We start from the raw sequence: 27,895 nt of genomic DNA on the forward strand, positions 1-27,895 counted from the left end.
GCGCTTTGCAAGCTGTGGGTTACAAGCCGCTGTAGTGGATATTGTTAATGCATTTCAGGCTGTTTAGTTAAATCGGAAGCTTTGGCGTTACGTTATTCATCGCGACTGGCTCCGGTGGAGTTTTGGCGGGAAAGTGCGTGATTACTCGTAGGGGAATGTGCGGGAGGGCTCGCTCGTCGCGCCAGCCAATTACAAAGAGAAAAAGAGAGGCGAGGAGTGGAGACTTGACCGTTGACTGAACATCTCGCGCCAAAGCCTCACAGCTGATTTTGTGTAGAACGTCGAACAGTCGTTTGATGCGAACCGCTTGGCAGAAATTGTGGTGTTTTTGTAGCCAAATGCCTGTGTTAAAGCACGGAAAAGGCAGTTTTAGAGAAAAATGTTACGATGGTGCTATGTTTGAAGTGTTATTTGCGTTGTTGAATGTTGGCTTGTGACAGTACATTAGTGTAGCATTTATTTTGAGACAAAGTACGATCTAAATGTTATATTCTCTCATATAAATGTGCGTAATATCAAATTAGAGCATGCGAAGCAAATTTAAAGACGACATTTTAATTTCTTGCGTAATATTTGTTTAAGACTCGTTAATTTAAGAGTAGTCCAAACAACGTAACATGTTAGCTTGCACAGTGTTTAATACCAATTGTACAACGATGTTTAATTGAGGTATTAAGTTGCAGCAAGTCGTTAGTCTGCAAAGTGACTTAAAAGCCCTGCGAATAATAAGTGGGCCAACCGAGCACCGTCGTTTCGCCTTCTTTCCCTTTTCAAGTCTCGCTTAAGCTTCCGCGGCACCTTTTCCCTTCTATCGCGGCACACCACAGGAAAAAGGCGTTTTGATTGCGACAAGTGTATTAAGTTTCGCGAAAAAAACAAGTAAAAAACGCTGCTTGGTTAGTGGCGCTAGCTGTGCTTAACTTGCCGCTGCTCCACTGGCTTCTGTGGGGTGCTCGTACCTTTTTCGCCAGTTCCTGTTCGGCTTATATAGCGCCAGTCGCAGCCAACGCGTCACTTTTAATGGAAGTGGTTGGCCTTTGGCTTGCTTCTTACAACACTCTGTAAAGTTGCTTCGGCCAAATGTACCACCTTAAAGCAGGGAGTAGTTTTTAAAGGCTTCTGTCTGGCCGATTTACGCAAGCTTTTCTCGCGGTGCAAGAGTCATTGCAGGCCCGTGCCAAGCAGCTATTTCCAGCGGTGCGCCAGGCATTCGCGTTTTAGCAGAGTTGCAATTTAAGCCTTGCTGTTTTCTCATTCTTAGTTGATCAGAACGCGGACATAGTTCCAAGCTGCAATTCAGGTTTAGTTTTTCAGTTGCTTGTTGGAGTTGTATTGAGAAGATTGTAAAGATGCTGTTTGAGTTTAGTTTAGCAAAATAACTTTTTAAGTCAGCATAGTATTTTCACAGTTTTAATTTACTGCTTTAAGCTAGAATGCGTTCAACAAACATTTTCGGTAACATGTATAAACGATTTTCAGCAATTTGTTAAAAAAATCAATAAAAATTTTAGCAAAGCAACAAAATACTGCTACTTGATATTAACTTAAAGTTGAAAACTGAAACATACATACACAATTTGTGTTCTGTGATTTTAAAAAAAGTTTGCAATTTTATCCTCAAAATGTGCTTGATTTTAACCTTAAAGATTTCTTTGTACAGGTTAATTCGGCATTAGTTGCTGGTGCATAACAGTGAGCATAATGAAGCCCACTACTCCAGGCGACCACCACCAAATGATGCCGTCCACCAATCATTGCGACGACGGCCTTGGCCCATTCTTCTACACAGAGATGGACGACCAGCAGCCCTGCATATCCAACCTTGGCTCGTACCCAAACGACGAAATCTGGAAGAAATTTGAACTTATAACCCCCCCGCTGTCCCCACAACACTCAACCTCGTCAGAATCGGACAGTGACAGCGAAGTTGATCACATATTCAGCCGCCCGCCTGCCGACGACACCCTAAACCAAGTCAGCGACTTTTTGGACGAATATCTGCATTCGCACGAAGATAGCGACTACATCGACAGCAACGAAGACTCCGCAAATAGCTTTGAAGACGCCATCTCCGGCAAAAAACTGATTAAAGATTGCATGTGGAACGGCTACGGACATAAACCGCACTCCGAGGTGCCCAGGCGCTGTAGGAACGATTCGCCGGCTTCCAGCTGCCTAATTCCCGCCAACGGTTTCGTTGACCCGAAGGCTGTCTTTCCCGACCAGAAAAGCGACAATGAGAGGAAGACTGAATGCGCTAAGCCGATCGCCCTTAAACGACAACGTAGCGACGGTGGAGACAGCCATAGCGATTCAGGTTGGTCAACTTTCATGATATTTTGCTTTTTGTGCTTGAAAAGAATGAAGGGTAAATTTGCGCAAAAAACTTGTGAAAAGTGTAAAAAATTAATAATTTTCAATCTGCATCTGGTGTCAATTGCAAAGCACAAAGTTCGAAATTATGGCATTTCAATAAAAAACGGCTTTTATGTAATATTTACCTTTGATATTTGCAAGGATTTCCTTGTAACTAAAATACTCCAAATGCCTGTAAAACAGTGTACACAGTGTATAACAGTATTTATAAGGTTGGAAATAATGACTGAGGTTTTAGTTAACCATAGAAGAAATTCTTAAGCCCATATAGAACTAAGTATTAAAAGGCCAAATTGGAGTATATATTTTTGGAAAATTCATAAAACTTTTTTTGAAACCTATGTAAAGAGTTACATGTTGCTGCGTAGACTTTAAAATTCATTTACCTTTACAATTTTACCCGTTAAAACTTAACTACAGCGAACTTGGTAGCTAGTTGTGTGAATCGTGTCGCATCTTCGCTATATTTAACTCGTCGCGGCAAATTGATTGACATCTTGAGCGTACGAAGTAGCGACTGTAGCTGGCCTTTGAGCTGGCGTTAACGTTGTGGCCCCAGGTTGCGCCAAGGCTTGGAGATCCCAGCCGAGATAAATCATTCCCTGTGCGGGCTTCGGAAATGGTCGGCTCAGTGCTTGTTTTGTCTGGACGCAGCCCCGTTTAAATGCGTTAAATGCAGACGGCGCCCGAAGCCAATTGATGTTTACGCCTAGATTCACTTAACAGATCATACGGCATTTAACTGTATTCTGTAATGTTACTAAATCCCGATTTTTAAATTGTATGGTGTTTTTAGTGGCCAACACGGCGATAAAAAAGTAAAATCTTAAAAAAGGTCAAGTTGGAAATGAACATTAAGTTTACATTTTACGGTGTGTTTGTCCTAATTATTTTATTGCAAAACCAATTTATTGACAATTTTTCATTAAAGGACTTGAAAAATTAGCTAAATTTTAAATTTACTTTATAAATAATTCAAGTTGTGTGCACTGGCCGTGGTCTTGCGGCGATAAGATTGGCGAAAAAACTATCAAAAACTTGTCACTCGTCGCTGTGTGCTCGCTTGAACAGAGCTCGCCAAGCGATGTGTCAACAGCCGGGTTAGTGGCTCCAAATTGTGGCGAAACAGGTCGTCCGTGACCCCCTACACCGATAACGATTTACTCGCCACAAGCTTGTCCATTAAAGTTAACTGAGCATGAAAAACCGTAACTTTCGCGTCTCTGTTCGCCCAGTGGGACGCCGAGTGATTTTTTAATTCATTTCCGACTTTCTTTCCTTTCTTGGCGCCCGCCGCCGATTGATTTCTTGCGCTTGGCGATACGAGACACGTTTTATGGGTGGCGGTAATTGCTGTTCGTGATAGATGAGTGCTTATGGTGAGAGTCAAAACTCAATTGCAAGTTGCAAACATGAAAGATCCTTCCGCTTAAACTTCTCACCAGACTGCTTTTACAATGCGATGATTTTGAGCTGTTAGGAGCAATTGCGCACATTAGCGGTAAACTAAACAGTCTTGGGCAAACAGGCGTGACACGAAGGGAAATCGTAATTTGAAGAGAAGAAGCGTAATTTGCCTTCATGCTAGCTTCCCGCTGGGAACGCGCACAGGTTAAAGGAAAAATGTCTGCAGCTGTTTTGTAGTTTCCAGTGATTCGCGTTTTAAGTCGTCCATTTGGGAATAGCAGGACGCCAGTTGCCAAGGCCGAGCGAAAATTTCCGCGTCTGTGTTGCATCACAATGCCCTTGACAGATTACGTCACCGTCGCCAAACCGCAAATAAAATTTCGCGAAAAAGTTAAAAAGAAAAAAACTCCAGTCCCCAAGGAGCAATGATCAGTAGTAGTGGCCTTGCAAAAACTCAATATGTTGTGTCGCTACTGTGTCAGCGAATAACGGGCATTGTTTGCGAACAAGCGATCGATGATGAGTCACCTTATCTCAACAGACGGGAAGTTAGTAGAGAGTGATTCGCTTAGCGCCGCTGGAAGCTTTATAAAACGCACACTAAGGCACCTTATGATCGCTCCAGTTTCCGGCGAAAAAACGCATGGAAAGTCCCGACGTTAAATTGAGCGATTGCTCTTGTGTGTTCGCTGCGCGTATGTTGTTGCTGTTTCAAGTTTGCCGACACGAAGGTTGCCCCGAGGCGACAAACTGTTCTGCTTTGCATCCAGGCCTGTACAGTAAAAATACATCGACAAATTTTCACTGCTTCGCTTTATAACGTTTTGGGGTTCATTTTTACCTGTACTATGCTCACTTTAAATGAAATAGAGTATGTGTTATTCAAACTACGCACTTAATATTACATTTTAATTTTTACATGATGTCTGCTTTGTTCTAATATTATTTTGTAAGCGTTAGTGCTGTTTTTTTGTACACTCAGTTACAAATGCAGGACCTAAAATGCCTTGCGTCTTCAAAGGGAGCTTTGGTGCCCCCCTGCGGCGCGCCTCTCATTAGAAGGTCGCCCATCGTTCGGCCAAGGTCATTACCGCCCCGCTCGCCCCTCACCTGGCAACAAAGTGCCCTGGCAAATCCCCAAAGTAGAACGGCACCGCCTCAACTCGCAGCTTCGTTTCCCTTCAACTTCTGCCGCCCATTGATGTTATTCTTGCCGGTCGCACTCGGTCAAGCGGAAAGGCATTTAAGTCACGGCCACCCGCGTTCCCCAAGCTTTGTTAGCCCCTGTTTAGCCCGTCCTTAGCCCGAATGCGTCAAAGCTGGCGCTCCAGGATGATTAAGGCCGGTCTTATTGCCACTAGGAGAACCATATAACGCCTTAGATTTGTTAGACACTTTCAAGGTAAAAAATTGATGCTGAAAATTTATAAAGAGGAAAATCGAAACTTTTAAATGTTACCTACTTCTATTTGGGCTTTGATATTTTTTTGCGTCTGACTAAAACCATTAAACATTCAGCTCAAAAGGTCAAATTTGGCCACATTAATTTAATTCCTGTTTTACCACCTTAAATTCGTGCCCAAAATGACCAAAAATTGCAAAAAATAGCAGGCCGTGTAAAAGCGGTGGCACTTAACAGACTCCGCCCAAAAAATCGTTCCGTTTTCTCTCTGGAATTCCAGGCAGCGGCCTTAGCTCGTTTCATCGCAAGACTTCCAACTGTTGCAACCTTGGAAAGCTTTCCGACAGCGCCACTCTTAGCTGTTAATCCCTGGCACAGAACCCCGGCCATTAGCGCGCGATCGCCACACTTCACTGCGACCAGGAACTAGTTGGCGTTTTGCATCCGAAACTTAATCACTGCCCTCGTTTTAACATCCTATTGCAGCGTCCCGGTTAGAGTTTCATTTGTTTATTTCCGACGGTTTAAATTACATTGTTAGGAAACGACTCGTTCTAATTATAGGTCGTGTTACGTTTCTGAGCAATTTTTTTGCATGTTTTCCTGATTAGATTCAGGATTTGCAACTTGACAACTTTAAAAAAATAAAAAGCTAAAAATGGCACAGCGAAAACACCATATGGTCATGATAAATCTCTAAATAGAAGTTAAACGCCTTCAAAAAGTGTTGTTCAGTCATGTGAGGTATGACGTAATTCGGGCGAGACGCCATGAAATATTAACCAGCGCGAAATAGTCGAGCTTTTGATCGCGTGTCCTTAGTTCAACCAGCTTAACATTTCGCCAATCAAACGCTTCAAAATATGATCCAGTTAGTCGCAAAATTGCGGCCTCTCCTTTGCTTTTGTGTGGCCTATTTCGGCCGGTAATGTTATGACGGCGTTTTGCTAGCTTCACGTCAGTTTTCCTGGCTGGCTCTAGGTTTGGGCTTTGCCGGCGTAAGCACTTATTTGCCTCTGCTCATGCATTTTTTATCGGCCCTGGTCGATATTAGCAAACAGCTGCGTGGCAGAATGGCTACGGCGAAAAAAACGACTAAACTGCGAGCGAACTTACGTTTTCACAAACGCCCAGCGCTAACAAGTCTCTATGATGCGGGGGTTTAAACACGCGGAACCCCTGGAGAATTGAGGCCGGCCGTAGGCGCTTTTGACAGCCAAAACGCTAGGTTTGACCAAAATTTGCCACTCAGCTTTATCCACAGTCTTTTATGCCTACGTGAGTAAAACAAGCGCCGAAAAAACACTACTAATTACAAATGTGTTTGTTTAAAATTAAGCCGGTGTAAACCCCATTCAGCCATAAGCTTGTCCACTTGCTAAAACCGCGTTTTAATTGCCATCTCTCAACACAAATCTGCAGTTTCAGCGAAACTTTAAAAGGTGGCAATTTACCACTTCAACATTAAACCGGTCATCGAGGAAAATGTAAGAAATCCCGAGCGCTGGAGCTTTCTCTCTGTGTTGCAGCATTAAGCGTGTGCCCTTTAAAAGCACTTGGAGGTTTGGGATTAAGCGGGAGTGACCGGGTTAAGGTGTAATTAGTCGCAGGTTGCAAATAGTAGCTCGCACAAGTGGATACACTCTCGCTTTGTGAGCAGCTAATAGTTTTAATTCTTCGCCCGTGTTTAAACTATGCCTGTTATCTCGCGGTTTATTTCGCCGCCTAATTATTTTATTAATAGCTCGCCTTATTAGGCTGGGAATGTTTTCTTTGCAAGTTGCAAGGCTTTTTTGCAATTGCAGCTTGACAAAAACTTTAAAAATAATTATATTACATCATAGTAAGAATATCAAAGCCCATATAGGAGTAGGTATCATTTTGAACGTTTCGCATAACTCTTTATTCATTTTCCATATATGATTTAACATTCAGTATGATGACTAATTAGTTCAAAGGTTCATTCGTTCGAATTTACGGGCGAATTAAATCGATAGTTTTTTTGGCCAATTTTATCCCCAAAACGTCTGGGATTTAAAATTGGAATAAAAGAATTCTTCTATTTGGTAAGCAAAGGCCACCCAGTTCTCCTGTTGAAGGTTAATTCCTTTTGTGCCGAGGCCAATATTAATCTTCACACTCCGCTTCGGCCTCCACAAAATGCCGAATACTTTTGCGCCGGCCCCTTTATTCGCTTCACTGGCAATAAATGAAAATAAAAGCGAGATAGAAATGAAAGCGAAACGTGATGGAGCGATGTCTGGCCTTCTCACCGACATAAATCTTCTGCAGCGCTTTGTAGAGCAACCTCTTGACGCGGCCCGTGTTTACAAAAGAAATAACTCGCCCGTGATTCGTTTTGTTGCTGCAGTAATGAGCCGACCGGCCTCTCCCGACAGTTGTGTGTTTTTAATGGGCGACGATACAAGGCTAACTGGCCGTATCATCTCCGTTATCCTACTTCCGTATCCCGGGTGATAAGACCCCCACCCCCTGTGTGTTGTGTGCCCCTGTTTGCTCACCCATACCATGCCGTGCTGCGACCGTTTTGTTTGCTTTTGGGGCGGAACCCATGCATTCAGCCGCGCTTCATTTTCTCCCATCATCTTCGGCAGCGAAAAAAGCGCCTTCAAAGTTTCGCTTTGCGGACTTTCGCCGGAAAAAAACGCGCCGGGTCCTTCCGCTTTGCAGTTGTGCATTTCCTCTGGGGGGGGGCACGTCGCGCGCTCAACAATCACCACGCTTCGTGACATCACAATGGACCAGTGGGTTTGCCCGGGGGCGACAGTGAAAGTTTAACAAACCGTGTGGGGCGAGGTATTTGTCCCTTCTCTGTCATCACCGTTTGTGTCCCGGCTGTTTTGATAAGGTAAAGGCCAACTTCGTTTCGCTATATTTCCTATTTGCCCGGGATTGTTTGGCCAACCGAAATTCACCGAGTCACTTAAATTGGCACGCGACTTCGTTTTTTTGAGGCAACAGAACCCTGCGCTTTCCATTCATTGCACGTTGTGCGTTGAGCGACGCGGTACCACCACGTCTACCGCCATGTTTATGTTTATTTTTCATCCAATTTCTCCCGTTTATTTTTCGCCAACCGGCCTTGACTATTCGCGCCACCGAAACTCAAAATTAAACTTTCTAGCATAACGGCTGGAGGTTGTAGAAAGACGGAATAGATGGATAACTAAGCCCATACAGAAGTATAGGTGGCACTTTGAACGTTTCGAATATCTTCAAATTAAAATCGTTTTTTAAAATACCCGAAAACAGCACAGCGCTGCCATCTGCGATGCTTTCATTCATTTTTTTGGATTATAATTAAAACTCGCGCGTGCCACAGTTCTTAACGTGAATAGGCAACGCTTTAAACGCATAGCCGTGGTATCCGGCTATTTTGCGCGTGGCAGCGTTTTACAATTCGGCAAAAAAACAACATCAACAAAGTCCAGCCAATAGGAAATGCGACAAGCCTAGTTTGTCCTCGGCGAAAAACTCCGTTTTTTGTGAGAAACGCGATTTTTTAATGGCATTCACCCTCATCCTGAAATCCACAATCGCAGCAACTTTGGATAATGGCCTTAATTTCCTTCCTAACTTGAATGGTGTTTTTTGTTTCGCTGCGGCTCGCCTCAGTCCAAAAGTTCGCCACAAAGTTCGTGAACTTACGACAACAAGAATGCTGCAAATAAGTCACATCCTGGCCAGGCAATGACACGGCTAGCGTTTTAACCCCTACATTCTCCCCACAAGCGCCTATAGCCTAGCAAGGGACGAATTATGTAAGTGCGCTCAACATGTTAACAGCATTTCCGGATTACTTTCATACACTTACGCGAGTTTTAGGAAACCAGTTTTTACTTTTTTGGCGTCAAGCTTTAATTGACCTCGTTCTTCTATATTTTTTTTGTCTGTCGTTCGTGTTCTTTCATATTTCGCGACTTGCAAAACTTGACTTTAAGATCGGACTTTATTATGAAGGATTTTTGAGTGTTAGACAGCAGTAGATGTGTTGACACTGTAAAAATTACAGCAAAATGTGCCCTTACACAAGAATTGACTACAAGTTCGTATTTAGAATGAAACTAGATTCCATGACCTTTATTTGAGGATTTGTAGGTCAGACTGTGTTGAACTTCATAAAAGCGAAAGTTGTTAAGTTGTAATTGTGTTGTTGCCCCCTGGAAAACGCGATTAAACACCACATAAAGCCCCCCGCTCTGGTTTAAAGGGGGCGGTCAATGTCGCTAATGACATCACCGTGTCATTTTGTTGACCTCGATTAGAAGCAACCAATCCCAGGATATCCGCGACACGAAAAGGCAACTTGCTACACGCACAACTACTCCTGTGCCGATGTTAGATTCCCCGGTGTTGCTTTGCTAGGCTCTGCTCTGAAAGGAAGCAGCCCCTAGAGCCGGTAGCCGCTGGCCAAATAAACAAGTGGCCCGCTGACATACATTCCTCCAATCCGACACAAGTAAACCCATGGGCCACTCGAATTGGGCACCCCTCTCTTCACTTAAGCGGCACACAGCGCTAATCTGTTGATATAAAAGCTAATGGTGCACGCGCACCACCCCTGTACTGTTGTTGTTACGAAGCTTGTCGCCGTTCATTCATAATTTGGGCAAAATTACTGGGAAAATCTTGTTCTTAGTTATATAATCTTTGGGCGTGGTTAAAATGTTTTGTTTCATAATTGAAGCGTTCAAACTCCGTTTCGGCTGGAGGTTGTAATTATACGTAGAATGAGTGTATCAACGATGGTAAATGTTTAAAAACAGATATTGTATTAATAAAGGATTTCATATTTATTCTAAATCGTTTAAATCTGGGTTTAAGTGCGTTTAGTCACTTTTACCGAATTACCACTTGTAGTGTGCATGCATTTACACATATTCCTCAGTTTAAGCGTGGTAGTAGCGGTGGTATACAGCCACACGAGCCCTAAAAGCATTCGCAAACCACCAAACCACGGCTCCGAGCCATACGCGCCCATACACCCGGATCTTGCTTTCCCATTCACAAAAACCCGAGCCCTATTTGGCGCGAAGCACAACGCAAGCGGGTTGCTGGCAAGCTAAGCATACCCAAACTCTACTTTGAATTGCCGTAAAAATGCTGTTTTTTTTCAACAATTTAATACCTTAAACTATGCGTTTTTTTCGCGTTTAAAAAAACGCCGATTTTTTTAATTTAAAAGATTGCGTATGGGTCGTAATCCCCCCTTGGAGCTGATTTTGACCCCTCCCTTGAGTATGTGGAAGTGATCGGCGCTTGCATTGGCCTCATAGTGTTTGTAGCACCTCGTACAATCGGCGAGATTGCGAAATAGCGACCACAAGGCAAAAAACTCGGTCAGGTCGCGGTTAAAAGTGCCTCAACTTGTCGCGAGCTTTTTATATCCCAAGGCGCGTCATCGTGTTATAAGGAAGCGGCGCTATTTCGGACATCAAGGCCCTGCTTTGCCTTTGCAGAGCGCTAGGAATGGCGGCCCCTTGTCTGGCTGCTATCTCGACAAGGTCGCGCGTTCCGAATCACATTTCTCGACTTGCGCGGAAGTGTTTCTCCTGCATTGCCGTGCATTTAAATAAAATTTTTATGACACATAAAATGATGATTCACAAACAACCTTAATACATATTAGCGTATGATTCTTTCTGTATGTTTGGTATTTCCTTGGCGAAATATTACTCAAAATTGGAAAAAAATATTCTAATATTATATAAAATGTAAATGTTTTGTTTTAGAGCTTTATTTTAGGTAAAGCAGAAACGGTCGGAATCTAGGGTTAAATTTGTCGCTTTTTGCAACTTTTGAACAAGAAAATCAGAATACCCTTTTTCCAATAGCAAGTTTTGCTTAATTTGTGTATTCTGATTTTCTTATGCCCGAAAGTGTATTCCAAAACAACAAGAGCCTGGGTTCGGATCCCGGGCACTTAGCCTAGTCTAGGCTCGAGCGCACAACATATGCTTGTCCCTGTATCTTCCTGTGCCTTTAAATTATTAAATAGCGGCGTCGAGCGAGCGAAGGGTTCCCTGCTGGCACAATCGCCCGTCAAAAGTGTCGCTGTAGGCGCTAGGCCGACGTTAGCTGCTTGCAGTAATCGGAGCTACTTACCCCGACAATCCCCGACTTCCTCGGCCGCCCGCAATTTTCCAGCAACACGATGTTACTTGATACGAGAAGTTTCAGTAGGCCTTCCCACCGTTTTTTCGCCAGACGCCCGAGTCCGCATGCTGTTGTTTGTTCCACGCGAAACTTGGCTTCGTAGAAACCGCTGGAAAAAACGACAAAAGGCGCTCAGTCGCCTAAAAGAAAAATGAGCAGTTTCCACCGAAAATTAACCACAAAAACTAGTGTAAGTCTTCAGCTTGGTTTGTGTACTCCAATGTCCTTTGCGCGAAACAGCAATCGTACCCCACCATAATCGATCGAAAACCGCCCCTTGTAATCGCCTATAGTTTCGCAATCCGCGTTGAGTGTTGCGTAACTTGCACACACAGCGAACAGTCTGCGCTTCTCTGGCCAGAGTACACAGAGCCGTTCTGTTCTTTCCATATTCTCTTCGCACCAAAGGCTGCTTCCATATCTACTACCTCCTCCCAGTTTAAACATTGAAGTAACGTTGCGGCTCCGGCCACTTGAGATACGCATTGCGGCACGTTCGCACCAATCAACCAATAGCCATCTACTCCGGGTTTTAGCTACTACTACTCCAGCCCTGTAGTATTTAAGTGGTGGTTGGTATTTTAACGTGTACTATTTGGCCGTTAAGTGTGTTTAGACTCTATATTTCTCATTTTTAAATACAATCACATTTTAACAGCTTAAAATTCAGTTTTAATAAAAAAAATGCCCCTTATTCTGAAGTATCTCATAATCGCAGTGAATTTGCAACTTTAAAAATTAAAACTATTTTTTTTTTCACTTGTCTGCAAAACGTATGTTGGACAAACATCTTTTAGCCTTAACCTTTTTCTATGCCTTTTACGCCCGCGTGAAAAATTTTTATTTACTGGGGCGAATTGCAAACAAGGAATGAATCACTGGAGTCAGCTAACAGACTTGTAAAGTTTTTATGTCGAGACATCCTGTCATGTTGTTGCCGCTGAAATGTTTGTTGTGCTACGGCTCGATTAATGTTGTCGGCTTCAGCTGCTATTGAGAAGGGACTTTTAAAGTAACGCTAGAAATGATGCCAATGGTGCACTTTTCAATTGAGGGTGGCTTGAATTGTTCCGTCCTCTCTCAAGAGTTTAAATAATCCTCAAAAGTTGCTATAAACCTACTTGCCAAGCACGCTCAAACCTCTCACGTCTGCAGCGTTGTAAGAGATCTAGGTCAGCGGATAAACGCCGCATGTAGCTACAGGTTGGTTATCAGGCACGTCGCTCTAATGTTGTATTAGCGGTTTGTACAACACGCGACTCACCTGCCACTAGAACAATAATTCACCGGAAAATTAAATCAACTTTTGGTGCTCGAGGTGTTATCTGGCCACGCGTCTTATCAAAACCCCGCATATTTTCTAGCTTTGTAACTTGTTGCCTTAATGTAACTTCTCGCTAAGAAAGCAACAGGTGTTGTTCGTTCGGGCGTTAAAAAAACCCCGGACCATCCAAACACAGGCTTTGAAAGCACAACAATCCGCACCTATATAACGATGTCAGCACGAGTGGTAATATACACAAGTGTGGTTGATCTAACGCCCTAAACACGCAGCACCTATAGGCAGCGCTGAAGTCCCGAGCTTTTGTGAATCCGCTCAAAACGGAACCAGCTTGCCTTCGAGGGCAATACAAATTACCTTGCAGCGCGAGAATGCGAAATATGTCGGTCTCGGGTGCTTTTCGACACTCTAGCACAAGATGTGGAGTGTCGGACGTAACACAAAGTCCTTCAAACAAGCCACATGTGACGATAGGACGTTAATGGAATAGCGATGTAGTTTCCAGCGTATTTTCAGCACATTTCTAAAGCTCTTTCACTTATTTCGGCGCAGCGATGAAGCACAATATCAATTGCTTTTAAAAAAATAACGTTTAAAGCTGTTTCGATGTCGCAACCGCAATACAACAGTTAATTGTGTGGCGCGATTTGCACGAAATAGTTTGCCTCAGTTGCGTGTTTCGTTTAAAAGCGGCAGGCCGTGGCTTTGGGAGCGATTTCCCTTTCATGCCAATCTCGAGAGCATACGGCGAATTTCCGCTGCGCATTCGCGTCTCTTTCAGAGGCTTTTTGTTTAAAGTTCGTGAGGCATTTTTGCCTAAGCCCTCGGGACCAGTCGTTACACAGTCACTCTATACGTGTTTTAAATTCTATAATTCCCAAACAGGTTCAATGGGGCTCAAATTAGTAAAGACTTTTTACCGAGGCTTAGTTGCTACAAACGCGCATACTCTCAATTTCACGCGGCTTGCTATTTGCTGATTAAGCATTGGTAAGATTCACTTCATTTCCATATTACTTGCGATGATAAAGTAGTTACAAGCACATCGACAGTTGTGTTTATTTTACTGCTTTTTTACACTGTTTCGATACGCGGAAAAGTGGTTTCGCCTTATATTGACATAGAGACACGAGAATAATTTTTCCGGCCCGTTTAAGTTGGTAATTATCCGCATTGGGCCACGATCAGACCTCTTTGATTTCACGCGTTCACTTATGGAGGCTTAAACCTTGCCCCCGTGGGTATAGCATAACTTCCGCCCGCCGCCTACGGTCAGACCGAGCCATTCAGCGTCCAACCAAAGCAATTGTTTTGATTCGAAATGCTCGGCTCGAACTGACTTGAACCAGCTGGAGCTTTGTGACGTCACAGCGGGCACTTGTGTCGTGTGAGTCAGTGCTTTTTAAATCATCACAAGCGGCGGCCATCTTGCTTTTACGGGGTGCTGGCGGTTCCGTAAACCGCTCCCTGGGCGCCGTTTGGCCCAAATGACTCACCAGGCCACCCGGCGCCTCGTTGAGCGAATGCACAAGGAATTAGATCACAAAAATGAGGTTTTGCTGCGTTTTCCGGTTGTCTGTGTTTTTTGTCGCATTTTGAAAGCTGAAGTCGAACTTATAGCTGATACAGATCTCCAGCTGACAATTTCGAATTTTTGTTAGTTATAATTTGTGTAATAAGCTTTTAACAGTCAATGTTTTGCAACTGAAAGTGGTGATTGACTTTTGTAATTGTTTACTGCATAAGTTCCCACACTCTGCCTTATCAAAACTAACCTTTGAGTGTCGCTCTTTGAGGCTCAACAGGCGTCGCATTGTTGTTGTATATTGCAGGCCTTTAATCGCGGGTATTTCTACTTTGTGGGTAAGTGTGTCCCCATTCGCCCCTTTAACCCACTTACACGGACCCCAGTTTCAAGTAGCCCCCTTTCACGGCCAAGGTGCTGCGACTTAACACCTCGCATTGTGACTTGACACAGAGCATTGTGACGCAAGAGTGCGGTGCGCCCTTCAAATACCAGAGGCGACGTAACGTTTAGCAAGGAAAGGTAGAGAAAACAATTTGACGCTGGTTGTTTCTTGAGCGTGTGAAAACCTTAGCGTTTCACTTAAACGAGCTTTTTTGTTTGTGTTGAATTTTTTTGTGTTGTTTTTGTTAAATCACCTTTGAGTGTTTTGCGATTTTTATGCATTTAGATGGATAAGCCCTTTTTAAACCGTTTTTTTGGTTTGCGTAGGGTTAAGTTTTCGCAAAACTTATTTGGTTGAAGTTAAAGAAATACTTTTTACCCTGTGTACTGCATCTAAGAAAGAAAATCTTGTTACCTTGAGTTTTCGCGATAAACCTTAAAACCAAATAGAACAAAAACTACGCATTCATGGCGACATATCCAACGCACACTTTAAACTGACGCGTTCCTTTCCGACTTTTCTGATTCCATCTGTTCTGATAAAGTTATCGAAGCCCGCACGATCTCTACAGTAGTAAACAGAAGAAAATTACAAAGTTGCGTATTTTTTAGCTTGTCATTCATTCAGTAGCGGTTTTGGCGGCATAGCTCCACCGCAAGCGTGCGTGTTGTTAGTTGAGCCCGAACGGCGTCGCATGGCGCCTACTTCCATCCTGTATTCCCGTAGTGATTAATAAAAATCTTTCCATGCGCCCTTGCTTCGCTCCATTCATCTCACCGCCCTGGCGTTGTTGAACGCGCTGCAATTGGAAACCAGAAAACAGCGACTGTCATGGCGTCGTGTTAGCGTTTTTGTGTCGTTAATCAACTCCGCTCGCCTGCTTTATGCTCTGTTTCGATGCAAACTTGTGGAAAGTGGGCAACTCGCAAACAGGAACACAGGATCAGGTTCAAATTTCTAGCAATCCATGTTTACCGGATGGATGTGGCGTGATAATCACGCGCGAAATCAGCCATTCATAGCCAGAAAAACGAAAATCGCTAAGACGCAGTAAGAATATCAAAGCCCATACAGAAGTAGGTATTATTTTTAGCGTTTCGAATAACTCTTTATCCCTTTTCAACCTTATTTCATTTCTGTATGTGCTTTAATATTTCTACTACAACCTCCAGCCATTATTTTAAGATTTATTCGAAACGTTTAAAATGCTTCATACTTCTGTATGAGCTTTGATATTCATTCTACGTCTAACTAAAACCTCCAGCCATATCGGAGAATCATTAACTAGCTTTTTGACAACTCGTTTGTTACTTTTAAGCGTCAACGAAAAAAACAAAAGAATCGTTCACTTTGCTGATTTCTCGTAAATTTCGGCGAGAAACCGTTGAAGCCAAAGGCCATTTCCCGGCGCCGAAGCAGCAATGTTAGCACTAGATCTCTGAGATTCGGGCAACCTCAAACAAACGGAACACGTTAGTCGCCGGAATACGCCCGAGAAGCACAAGAACGCAGAATATACGGCGGCCTCGTTAACATTGTTCAGTTGTGTGGTTTTAAGCAATTTTGAGCGAACATTAGCATGGCTAATTTACACTATAAAGCAGTGTTTCTAAAAATTAGATTCGTAAGGAAGTTTTAACGCGCCCTCTCTTTATTTTAAAGTTAATTTTCGGGTAAAAAAAATGTTTGTTTTAGCACATACTTCCCATTCAAATTATATCTTGCATCGTGGTTTTGTTTTGAAACTTAAAAGGGATTTCAATTATTTCGAAGAACTAAGTAAAAGCATTTTGTAAACATCTGAATATAAAGTAACGTTACAAAAATGTTCTGTGACGCCACAACGGCCTTCTCGCGTCCACACCTGCCCCCCCGGTGCTTAGTTGTAGTGACAGCGTACCACTGTTGACACGAATAGTGGAGAGCGGACATCTCCATGTTGTGGAGAGCAACATGCTGGTGCTCACATGTTTGGGCGAGTGCCTTGTAAAGAGCTTTAGTTCCAAGCCCAGCTACTTCTCATTCCCAACCCCTTAAAGTGAACACGGCCTGTCGTTATGCACTTCTTCGCTATTTGAAGGCCGGTCGAAGTTTTTGAATGATGCGTTACTCGTTTGATAGTGTCTTCGCTAGGGATGCTTTTCTAAAAAAAAAACAGTATTTCGAGATTAGAAGGTAAAATGTTGTTTTTGGCGGAATATAATCGTGTTTGCTGTAACTATCCTTGTTGGGTTTCCGTAATACTGAAAACCGCCTTAAACCTATTTACCAAAAAACAGCGATATTTCCCGCAACTTAGACAAATTTGTCATTTTTGGATCCCTGACAATATTCACAAGTTATAAGCTAGCGCCAATCTATCTGTAACTCTTGTACAAGACCAGGTTACCTTTATACATACTTAAGCCTTCCCCCTGTCCAATGTCCACTTCAGCGCTGTAGTCCATTCTACAAAGTCGGTCAAGCAAACGAGCGGGTGGTCCGCGAACCCGACTGACCCCCCCCTGTATTTAAATGGCCCAGATTACCCCCCTACATTGTTTGCCCCGTCGGCGCTCAAGCATGACGAAGCTGGCGTCTCGCGAGAATTTTTTTCGAGCTCAAGTCGGTTGTATTTTAACCCGCTTGGTTTTGCGGAAATGTGAACACAATTGGCCGGGCATTTTTTAATTAAACCTAACCCGTTTTACATTTACTGATTTTTTTGTGGTTAAACAGAAATTAAATGGTATTTTGATTGAATAATCAGACTTTTTTTATTTTTCATAGTTGTAAAATCGAAATTTTAAAAGCAATTAAAAAAATTAGAAAAAATACCACATATACATACAAGTAATTTGAATATAGGAGCCAAAGGAAAAAATGACCGATTTAATTCTTGAAGTGATAACACCCCCGAACCAAAGTAGTGTGGTGCTGCGTTTTCCGAGCACGACAAGGTTCGTTAGAAATGCTGCTTAAATTCCTCCCAACGCTAGTTGCTAGCATTCTTTCGCACAGATCCCCTTACCATAGTGTTGACTGACGGAATGGCTTGACGGAAATGGACAGCGGCAAAACATTCGTTTCTCTCTATTGTTTCTTTTCGGGGCTTGCTCCCATTAAGGCTTCTAAAGCGTGAGCAGCTATTTCGCTTAAGCCGAAGTTATCAGGGCGTGTTTTTGGCCAGGTCGCGTGAAAACAGGGGAGTTTGCCCCCCTGAAAAATAGGCCGGACGCTTTGTGTGAAGCTGATCTCTCTACTGTAACCGGAGTAGTTTAATGCCTTCCACATAGACGCCTTCTGGGCTTGAATATGTTCTGACGCAACGCCGGCCAATATGGCACACTTTTGGGAGCTTAAAGCGTTTGAAATCGTGTGTAGTTTGTTCTCGTAAATTGCCTTTAAAAATTGCCGGCGCTTGTCTATGGATTACGGGCGAAGGGTAACTAGGGCAATGCGTGGTTAGTTATTAACAAATCGCCTTTTTAAAGAGCATAAACCACAATTGCCGCGTTAACTGCTGCGGAGACGATTTGCGCAAACTACATGTAATTTGTTTATTTTCAATGCGGCGTGTTTATTATTGGGAGACCCAAACCAACTCCTAATCTTAAACACTTAATAAGCGGCGTTAAACAGAAAAATCAGCGGCTGGCTAGAATAATTGGTTGAACGGCTCGTAAATCAGTCTAGCAACATTTTAAGTTGGTTGATGGTCGTATTTTGTGTTAAAAAATCTCTTAAAACACCTTATAAAAATAGTTCTTTTTCTTGGATCCAACGTTTTGCTGGTATTATAAACCTTAAAAAAGGCGTTCTGTATAGGTCCTATAGGACGTCGAAACGTCGATTGATTATTATATAAAACTGCTGGATGAGTAACATTGGGTTGTATATTAAGCCTGGCAGCAATAGCTTATTTAATAAACCTTTAAATTTAAACATTTGATGGTTTATTGTCCCTAAAACGTTAGATCCACGCAAAAATTAAAATACGACCAAGACCTCCACGAAACGAACTTTAAAAGCACACCAGAGCCCGTATTTGCCGCACTTCTGGTGAGGTATGCGTAGGTTTTACACGACTTGCTGTCACACGCCAATTTGCCTGACCAGCGCTAGTGTGAGACGAGCTAGCAGGGCGGTAAAAGATCATGACCGATGACCTCAGGATTAACGGTAAAGCTCCAGCGCTCTGCAACCATCCCTTTGAGATAACTGCTGGACGCTTTGCGCTGGCCATTTAATTAGATGTGCGTTGTCTCTATGTAGCTAAAAATACATTTTAAACCACGAATTTTTTCGATAAATTATCCCTTTGCATTGCCCGCTTATAACGTTTCAATTTTTTGTGCCAAAAATGTGCGGAAATATAATACTAAATTAGTGCACGTATTTTAATAAAAGAGATGAAAAAACGATTGTCTCAAAAGCCATGTAAACTTACGAACTGTCCAAACAGACTCGCAAACGCAAGAAAACGTGAATCAGCGCATTTTTCAACCCGCCTCTTATTTTAACGCGTCCTCATGTAGAAGCAGCATTCATGTCAGCGGCCTCGCAAGCCAGAATTCCCGCAGAGCTTCAACGTTACGCTCGATGGAAGTCTTGGCTCGGCGCCAGAACGCTTGATTTGCTTATTGTAAGTTAAGACCCTCGTTTATATTCCCACGCTCTCTGGGTCGCCTCCGCTTCCGTCAAGGCAAGGCCTCGTTTGCCGAGAAGTTTAGCAGACTCTTGGGCGAATTTGACACCGGCCGACCAACTGCTGCTGCTTGTGCAAGCGAGATAGTGTCTGGGGAAAATCGCGCCCCGCAACCCTAAAAGGAAGTGCCTTTGTTTCAACTTGCAACATGAGCAACATATTCGTTTTTTTACGCCAAGTCTGCCACTTATTTGCGCGAATTTTTTGCAAAGTTTTTATCCAGGTTTTGCAATCGTTTTTTTTTTTATCAGACAGTACTTATTTTCCAAGTTTTTTGTTGTCATAATTAAGAAATTTTTATTGCAATTACGAGCCGCTATTAATAAATAAAGCGGCGAAATTTTTGCAGTTTAAATTGTTTTTGGTCAAACGTTTCCATTTTTTAGCTATTTTAGTGCAAATTGCCGTTTTTTTACAGTTATCAATCTCATTTTAATTCCAGTAAATTTCAGCCTGGCTCTAAAATAAGAGCTTGTCTAGCCGGGACGTCAGCTGACTAATACTAGTCTGGGGATTTATTTAGCGAGAATTGTCGCCGATTTATGCAGCGAAGGCCGCTTCGATCAAAGTTCTATCCAGTTTGAAGTAAGGCACCCACAGTGAGCCTACTTCGCCGTTGGCCTGCGGCTAATAACCGTGACATAGAGCCTTTCTTCGCGCTGTCATTTGAAGTAGGCGGGCCGCGATATATTTTATGTTAATAATTTCATTAGATGCGCCGAGGGCCATATGTTGCGCAAGTCCTTTCACTCGCCCGGAATTATTTTGCTGTCCGACTCTGGGTCCGGCTGTTGTTGCCGTTTTTAGCGATTGTCTCGTATACGCGCGTTACACAGAAAGAACCCCACACCCTGACCAAGAGTTAAATCGCAAAACGTCATCTTTTCAAGCTATTTGATTTTATTCGATAACAACTGCGCATAATTCTGTTTCGCTCGCAATATCCAGATGCTTTGCTTAATGGCAAATAAACCCGGTACAAAATGACAACATTTAATCGTCGCGCGCCTTATTTTGCAAATAATAACCCGCTTGTATTTGCCAGAACGCGTTTGGTCGCGTATTTGCGTCGCAACGGGCAATTTCGAGTAATTTAAAGCCACAGGCTTCACCTGGAAGCCGTGTGCACATAGGGTGGCCGCCAGTTTCTAAATTGATGTTGCGGTTTGGCTTCAAAAACCTTCCAGTGTAAATCCCCTGCATGCCGCCTCTACCTGCCAGATGTCCCCGCTGTGCATTTTCAACACATCGTCGTCGAAATCTTATCGCTGGCGACATTCGGCCATCATAGAGCCCTGTTTCTGTGCCTCAGACTGGCAGTGTTTACCCTGTTCCGTCTGCCATCTGCCACACGGGCTTTCTTTGAAGCGTAATTTCCACTCGTAAACTTCGCTCTTGCTTTTTGGGCTGCAAGTAATGATGCTACCTTGCGTTTCTAGTTATGTTGTGTTTTGTGGCCTTTACAAATACGTCGTGATTGATAAATTAGGTCCTTTAATGCTTCAATTTTAAATTGTCCATTGATGCCTTAAGGTAACGCCATAGTTCTATACCTGTGCATTTAACTCTTACATACAACTGATTAGGCAGTTGTATTAGCTAAGCGATTTTATGCTGTTATAATAATAAAGTTAAACATTGATCAAGTTAAAATGTATGGAAAAATATGTTTTGAAAATAACGCAATCGAGTTAAATACATGAGTTGAAAAAGCAGACTATTTTCTGTTGAGTTAAATTGCATCTATTGATGTTGCGTTAAAACGTGAAAAGTGCTGGTAATTTTGCGACAGGTGCAGTAGCGAAAGGTCAATGTTAAAACCCCTTTGGCCAGTCGATTACCAATCGCTGGTGTCGTTTGTCAGCATTAGAAGTCTGCCAGACACATGTATCACTAACAAAATCGGTTGTAAGGCATTGTTTTACGTTTTTCGTGTCGTCACAACAGATTGTGAAGCTGTCTGTTATTTTTTTTCACATATCATTTTTAATAAGAAAATACTGTGGCAATATTTTCAATAATTTTGCAATTTTTACCTAGGTCACCTTACTTAGAGAAGTATAAAGTAAACCTACTTATGTAAGAACTTTGATATTTGTTCTCATTCTTACTACAACAATCACCGATTATGACGTAGAAAAGCATATTGTAGTATTGGAACGTGCGCACAATGCTACCTGGTTAAGTGGTTTTGGTATTTATTGGCCTCACTACAGCTTTATTTGGCCTCACTACAGCGAGAATCCACGCCCCTTTCGGCTCTGCACATGCGCTGTAGGCATGCCGCCATTGTGACGTGTACAATCAAAATACCAACGTCGCGCGCGCAATCAGAGAAAACGCTCGCGTAAGCATCCACGGGGAATTGAGCGCAGCTTACAAATTGCGCTAATTGCCTTAACTCATGTGCAAGCCTGGAATTTCACTCAAGCTTTTGAACCACTGTAGGTTAAATACGTCATGCCCCAAGCATTTTATTATCGAGTTTATTTCCTTCTGTAGTACACTGTAAAACCATAGAACACACCAAATCACCTTTTCAAACTTATTTCTCCGGCATTTTTACAATCTAGAGTCGGAATTTCTATGATCTAATAAAAGACAAAATAAGTCGCGTAAAACGCTTTAAGTGTTGCTGCATCGGCTTCAGTAAATCCACACCATCCCCATGTAAACCAATCATAAAGGGCTTTTAGTGTTTGTACAAAGACGACATGAAGCTGCCACAATGCCGTGCGCTATTGGTCAAATGGGCGTCAGTGCAATATTAAGTTCATTGTGTGTTGGGGCGGCCACAGCGAGATATAGGCAGTCAATAGCTTTGAGGTGGCGTGAAGCACGTTTGCGAACATTTGTCAGAAGTGTTTGGTCGTTATGCAAGAGCACCAGACACGAACATTGTACAAAGCACTCGTCAAGCCTAAAGCTCGCTCTCCGCCATTCAAATCAAATCTTGTTAAACAATTCGTGGCGCCGTATCTCCTCTTTATGAAACGGACTTGGCGTTTTAAATTAATAAACGTTGCACTTGATGGAAGATCCATTTGCGCGAGATTAAACTTCAACCTTCTAAACTTAGACCCCAAGTCAAAATCCTAATCCCTCTCACATTCGTCCAGCATTTATAGAGTTATGCAACATGGAGCGAAATTGCGAAACCGCTTGGTTGAAGTGGTGTGATCCCGCATTAGGCGCGTGCGTAGAATCGACAAGCAGTGTAGAGAGTTTGTGTTGAACGCGTTCCAGCTGTGAAGTTGTCCCAAGGGCCACAAAGCCACGCTCTACAGCCGAGCTCTGTCTCTTGCTTGCAGCTGAAGGTCTCATGATCCTGTCTGATCTGGGACTTGCGATGTGCTTTAGGGATTGTACAAACAGGTGGAGGCTTGTACTGGATTCCTAGCATGAAACTTGGCCGAATTTTCGATCGCGTTTCTTGTGTAATGTTACGCCTGCCAAGCTTCGCAAATCCAACAGCGTCCTGTCATTAGAACGTAATTGCGCGTTCCAACCTTCAGGCTATAATCCCCTGTAGGTCTAGTAGCGGAAACTGGGGCCTTTTTGCACCCCAACGCCCCTTTTTCGGTTATCTGGGGTCGTTAGAGAGTTACCCCAGATAAACTATCGCCGAAATGCCTCGAACGCTGGTATTTGACGCCTACAACCTGTGTTTTTAAGGCTTACTTGTCTGATCCGCGGAACAAATACACACTTGCGATCATGAAAGCATTGAACCTGGTTAAGAACCTCGCTTTGCGAACTTTCGCTTGATTTGATTCGAAAAAACGCTCTCCTGTAACTACAGACTGCTCTTTAGAAGTCGCCGATTTATGACAACTTACACAATTATTTTTTAATAGGATTTAAACAGAAGTTAGCTTAAAGATCTTTGTTTGACAACTCGGAAAACATTACGTTTGAAAATGTTAATTTGACAATATTCGTTTAATATTACCAAAGTGCGTCAATTTAAGTGGGGTCGCTTCTATTTGGGTAGAAGAAAGGTGCTTGACTTGATATTTTGCTTGGCACTGATGAAGTTAGCGATTTAAAACCCGGCTTTTACCGGCATCTTACACGACCTTCAGATTTACATTACACACTCCGCGGTTTGGTAAAACACGCCGGTTCGTTTCCGTGATTAGCTGTAACATTGGAAGCCACAAGTTGAAAACACGACCAGGTGTATTTGCGCAAAGTATTACTCACCGTAAAAAAATGTCGTATTTGACTTTCGTCTTATGAGCTTAAGCATAATAGATTTAGGTTGATGTGGAATGAACGTCAAAGCTCATACAGAAGTTGGTATCATTTTGTGAACGTTTTGAATAAATCTTAATATAATGGCTTGCGGTTGTAGTTAGGCGTAGAATAAACATCAAAGACCGTACACAGGTGGCTATGTTGAAAAAGAATCAACGAAATGTTACCTACTTCCTACTTCTGTATGGGCTTTGATATTCTTACAACGTCCTACTACAACCTCCAGCCATTATCTTAAGATTTATTTGAAACGTTTAAATTGTGCTATTTAGTTGTGTATGGGTTTTGATATTAATTCTACGTCCAACTGTCTTTGTGCGAGATTTGTGTATTTGTTTGAGGTCTCTACTCGATTTCGTGTCGAAGCCTCCGCGTTAAATTTGTTCGTGTGTTGTTGCGATGCTATTTCTCGTAATGCCATAATCGCCAAAGCCGCAAATTTCGCAAGAGCAAGGCACGACTCCTCACTCGGTTAGAACGACAATCGCTTGAATGCTGTTGCGCCGGTTTAAGTTCAAATGTCCGCTGCTATCTTGATGGGCGGAGGCATACCAATGACGTACGCGGCTCATAACCAGTTTGTGAACGATGTGCTTCGCCATTTACCCATCACAAGACGACTTGGTTTAGTTGGTCGCTGTACAGTAGCGTAGATGCCAAACCCTTGTAACACAAGTCAAGTGAACGACAGCCCTAACCACCTGTTGTGTACTGTGCGCTATTCGACTCCCTGGTCACCAAGTTTGGCTGTTTTTGCTTTGGTTTTACAAGTAATCATGCTTTTTTTAACGTCAAACACTTTATTTTTCGTGCTCGCAGATGAAAATCGATAAAACCTGGCGTTTCAGTCGAAATATGTTAGATATTCTAATCGCCGCGTGTTACGCACACACCTATAGTTACAGTTGAATCATCTTTAAATATGCAATTTAATCCTTGTGGTGTCTGCTTTGGTTCATACGCGAAGCCTCCGGCAAAATACGCATGATTACAACCTTCACAAAAACAATCACTTTTCCGACTTAATCACCGTTCTGTAGTTGGCACAGCAGCAAGTTTAAGTGGCATTGAAATGCGCAAACTTGTTGTGATTTACCACTTCGTTGTCGTCGCATTTAAATCATTTCATAATTCTTAAACTAATTTGGTGCGTTAGATTTCCCAAGTGGATTTATTCGCCAAATCTACTTTCGTCGTCAATATTGGCCCATTTGCTTCTACGTAGTTTGTTAATCATTTAAATTGTATTGCCATGCTTTGACACGCTACTTTTATTTATACTGACTGGTAAAAATGAAGGTTTCGGTTAATCTTTTGTAATCTAGGTAAAAAATTTCTACAGAAATATCCAAACCCACTTCTTTTATAACTTCTGCATTTCCTTTTACGACGCCAATGATGCCCTTTATTGATTTGAGACCAACAACTAGATATATTCATTTACCTATCAGTTTTTTTATCATATTATAACAGAGTAACAGTTTTAACAATATTTTACCTACACAAAAGTATTTAAAGTGCATTTCTTATTTCACAGACGAAGAAATCGACGTGGTTACAGTCGAGAAGCCCAAAGCTACCACCACGACCCTTGGACTGCTCTCACAAGGACGCAAGTTCGTTGGTACCCTTGTGTCCAGGCAGAACGGGAGGCACCGGCAGCTTGCCCTGGTCACTCCCAGCAGAAAGCATTACTCGGACGGAGCCAACAAGGAAAACAAGATCTCTTCATCCAGCGCAGCATCCAAGCCCAAGATTCAAGTCTCCCGGTGCGAGAGGAACGGCCAGCAGACCGTTACCATGGTGATAAACAACGTGCGATCCTCCGGTGGCGATTCCAAGGCCACCAACTTCCAACTGAAGACGCTCCCCATCATGACAACCACCACGAGCGGATCGAACGGCCTTGTAACCAAGAGGAGGTGCAGCAGCCCGGTTGTGTCCCACAGCAATCCGGTGATGCGACTAACAACCTCATCTAAACCCCCTCCTGCCAAGAAAGCGCGCGAGATCAACGTTAGCCGGCCTCAGGGAGCTAGAAGACCCCTTCTTTCCCTGGAGGGCATCTCCATGGTTTCCAACACCGGAGTCCGCCACAAACCCACCTCCTTTTCAACGGTGAGCTCCTCCCAGCTGATAAACGCCCCTGTGAAGGTCTCAACCGCTCAACAGCTCCAAAGAGCGAGCGACGTCCTCGTGGTTGCTGCTGGCAACGCGCTCACGCAAACTGAGAAAAGGAAGACTTCGGTGAAGAAAGTGACCAAGAAGAAGTCAACTTCCACCAGCACTTTGTTCGACTCACCCACCAGCAGCCCAGGAAGCTCTTCCTGCGGAGACAGCAACCCTAACTCCCCGCAGAAGACGAGGAGCTCCACCACAGAGTCCACCTCCGCATCCAGCGGTTCTGAGGAGGAGATAAGGACTGCCCACAACGTCCTGGAGCGTCAGAGAAGAGAGGGACTCCGCGCCTCCTTCCACACTCTGCGCAGATTCGTGCCGGAACTCCTGGATCAGGAGCGAGCCCCCAAAGTCCTCATCCTGAAGAAGGCGAGGGATCACTCTCTTCAACTCCAGCAGGATCAGATGGCTCTTGAAATGGAGAAAGCCAAGCTGGCCGAGAGGAACGCCCTCCTCCACCAGAAGCTGCGAGATCTCCTCGCCGAGATGTCCATTGTTCCCCCTGTTACGTCATACACGGAGGCAGGGGAACAATTGGAAGAGGGGAGCCAGTTGTGTTACTCTTCGGACGGAGGTAGTGAGGTGTCGGAGAGGACTGACATGTTCTACCAGGATGCTGTCCTCAGTTCGGAGTCGGAAGAAGATGTCCTAAGTCCTCCGGTCGCTCACCACCAGAGGGCGTTGTACGTAAACGCTTACTACTAAAGCGCCCCATTGTTTGTAAATAATCGAAAAAACGCGAACAAACTGCTCGTTGTACGCGAACAAATGTTTAGGCCCAAGTAGAAAGCATAAGCCGGCCAGCGGAGCCCAGAATCGCTGGCATTCATTTCGTTGATTTTCAGTTTTTGTTGTTGTTATTGTTTTTTCTTTCCCGCGCACTTTTCAGTTAGAGCGACGACTTTTTTCCCCGATTTATGTTCTTTTGCCACTTTTGGCCTCAAACCATCCACCCAACAGGCGGGGAATCCCCTTGAATTGTGTTTCTTCGTTTTTTTTCCAATAGTGTTTCCGACCTCTTCGTTCGTTTATTCATTATTTCGTTCTCGTATTGTTTTAAGGTTTGCTGGCTTTTGTGTTTTTAGGGAGCTTTTTTGTCTCCCCGAACATTCCCGTTTTATTGGATCGCGTGACCAGAATTCTTACGAAGTTTTTTTTTTATATATAAATTTTATTTTTGCCAAAAAAACTGTCAAAAGATTTTTGACGCTGTTTTTTTTTTCACTTTAAAATAATTTTTCTAAAAAAAAATCCCAGCTTTGTACATAATACGTCATTCGTGAACCAACATTAAACGGATTTAAAACCGAATTTGAAACAATTACTCCACATTAATACTGTAAAGCTTGGCAACTCAATTTTAACAGTAAAACGACAGCCTAGTTTATGCTCTAACCACTGCCCACACCACCCATGATAATAATCAACAGTAAAAATCATTTTCCGCCCAATTTTGCCATCCTTGTATAGCAAGTAGTGATAGCCTAGTGTCTGTGTGTTGATAAGAAGGGTAAAAACTGCTAGTACACTGCCAAATAATCTCTCAGTTGATGCTCCTTGTTTAATATCAACACGCCACTACGTTTCACTATACAGGATTCTGCTGCTAAACAAAAATCATAGTGTTTTATTTCTGTCACTTTTTTTGATTGCCCCTCTGCTCGATTTATGTGACCGCATGTGCCATATTTTTTAGCAAAATGCGAAAAAAAAATTCGAATAAAAGTATACCAGTTTGATTTGTGCTATAAAACATTTAATTTCACATCAAGGCTTAAGATTACTAAACTCTTGTTTTTCCTTATATCATAAAAAAAATGCTTTATTAATTACAAAATAAAACCGGCAATGAACAAATTGGTATAACGGCCGAAAAAAAACTAAAAAAATACATTTTAGCAAATCAAAATACAATAATTTGGCTAAAATTCAATATAGGCCCAGGTATTAAACGCTAAGGCTTCGGCAATTACTGAACCATATGACGTCACTCGTGCCACAGAACCGCTTTCTTTCATGCTCTTGTCCCTTTTGTGTGCGAACAGTATTGCTGTACCACTTACAACGCTCACTGTATCTATTGTTATATTACCCTCCACGCTAGTGTTGCCCGGACGTATAAAAGCCGCCAAGCAAAGTGCCTTAAACAGCCGAAAAAACAGAAAAAAAACACAAGACAAAAATTAATCGAAACTAAAACGGTGCTCTTAGGATTT

The 27,895-nt window shown here is 43.0% G+C and overlaps 1 protein-coding gene across 1 annotated transcript; it reads left to right on the top strand.

Moving 5' to 3' along the window:
* Nucleotides 1-1,615: 1,615 nt before the first annotated feature.
* Nucleotides 1,616-27,418, top strand: LOC146157601 (uncharacterized). Its single transcript, XM_083388591.1, has 2 exons — nucleotides 1,616-2,317; nucleotides 25,039-27,418. Exons 1-2 carry the CDS (start codon nucleotides 1,702-1,704, stop codon nucleotides 26,382-26,384), a joined length of 1,962 nt encoding a protein of 653 aa, XP_083244717.1. The 5' UTR covers nucleotides 1,616-1,701; the 3' UTR covers nucleotides 26,385-27,418.
* Nucleotides 27,419-27,895: the final 477 nt, after the last annotated feature.

The sequence above is a fragment of the Ascidiella aspersa genome, chromosome 4, assembly GCF_963924565.1.
Source record: "Ascidiella aspersa chromosome 4, kaAscAspe10.2, whole genome shotgun sequence".
In the NCBI taxonomy this organism is placed as follows: Eukaryota; Metazoa; Chordata; class Ascidiacea; order Phlebobranchia; family Ascidiidae; genus Ascidiella; species Ascidiella aspersa.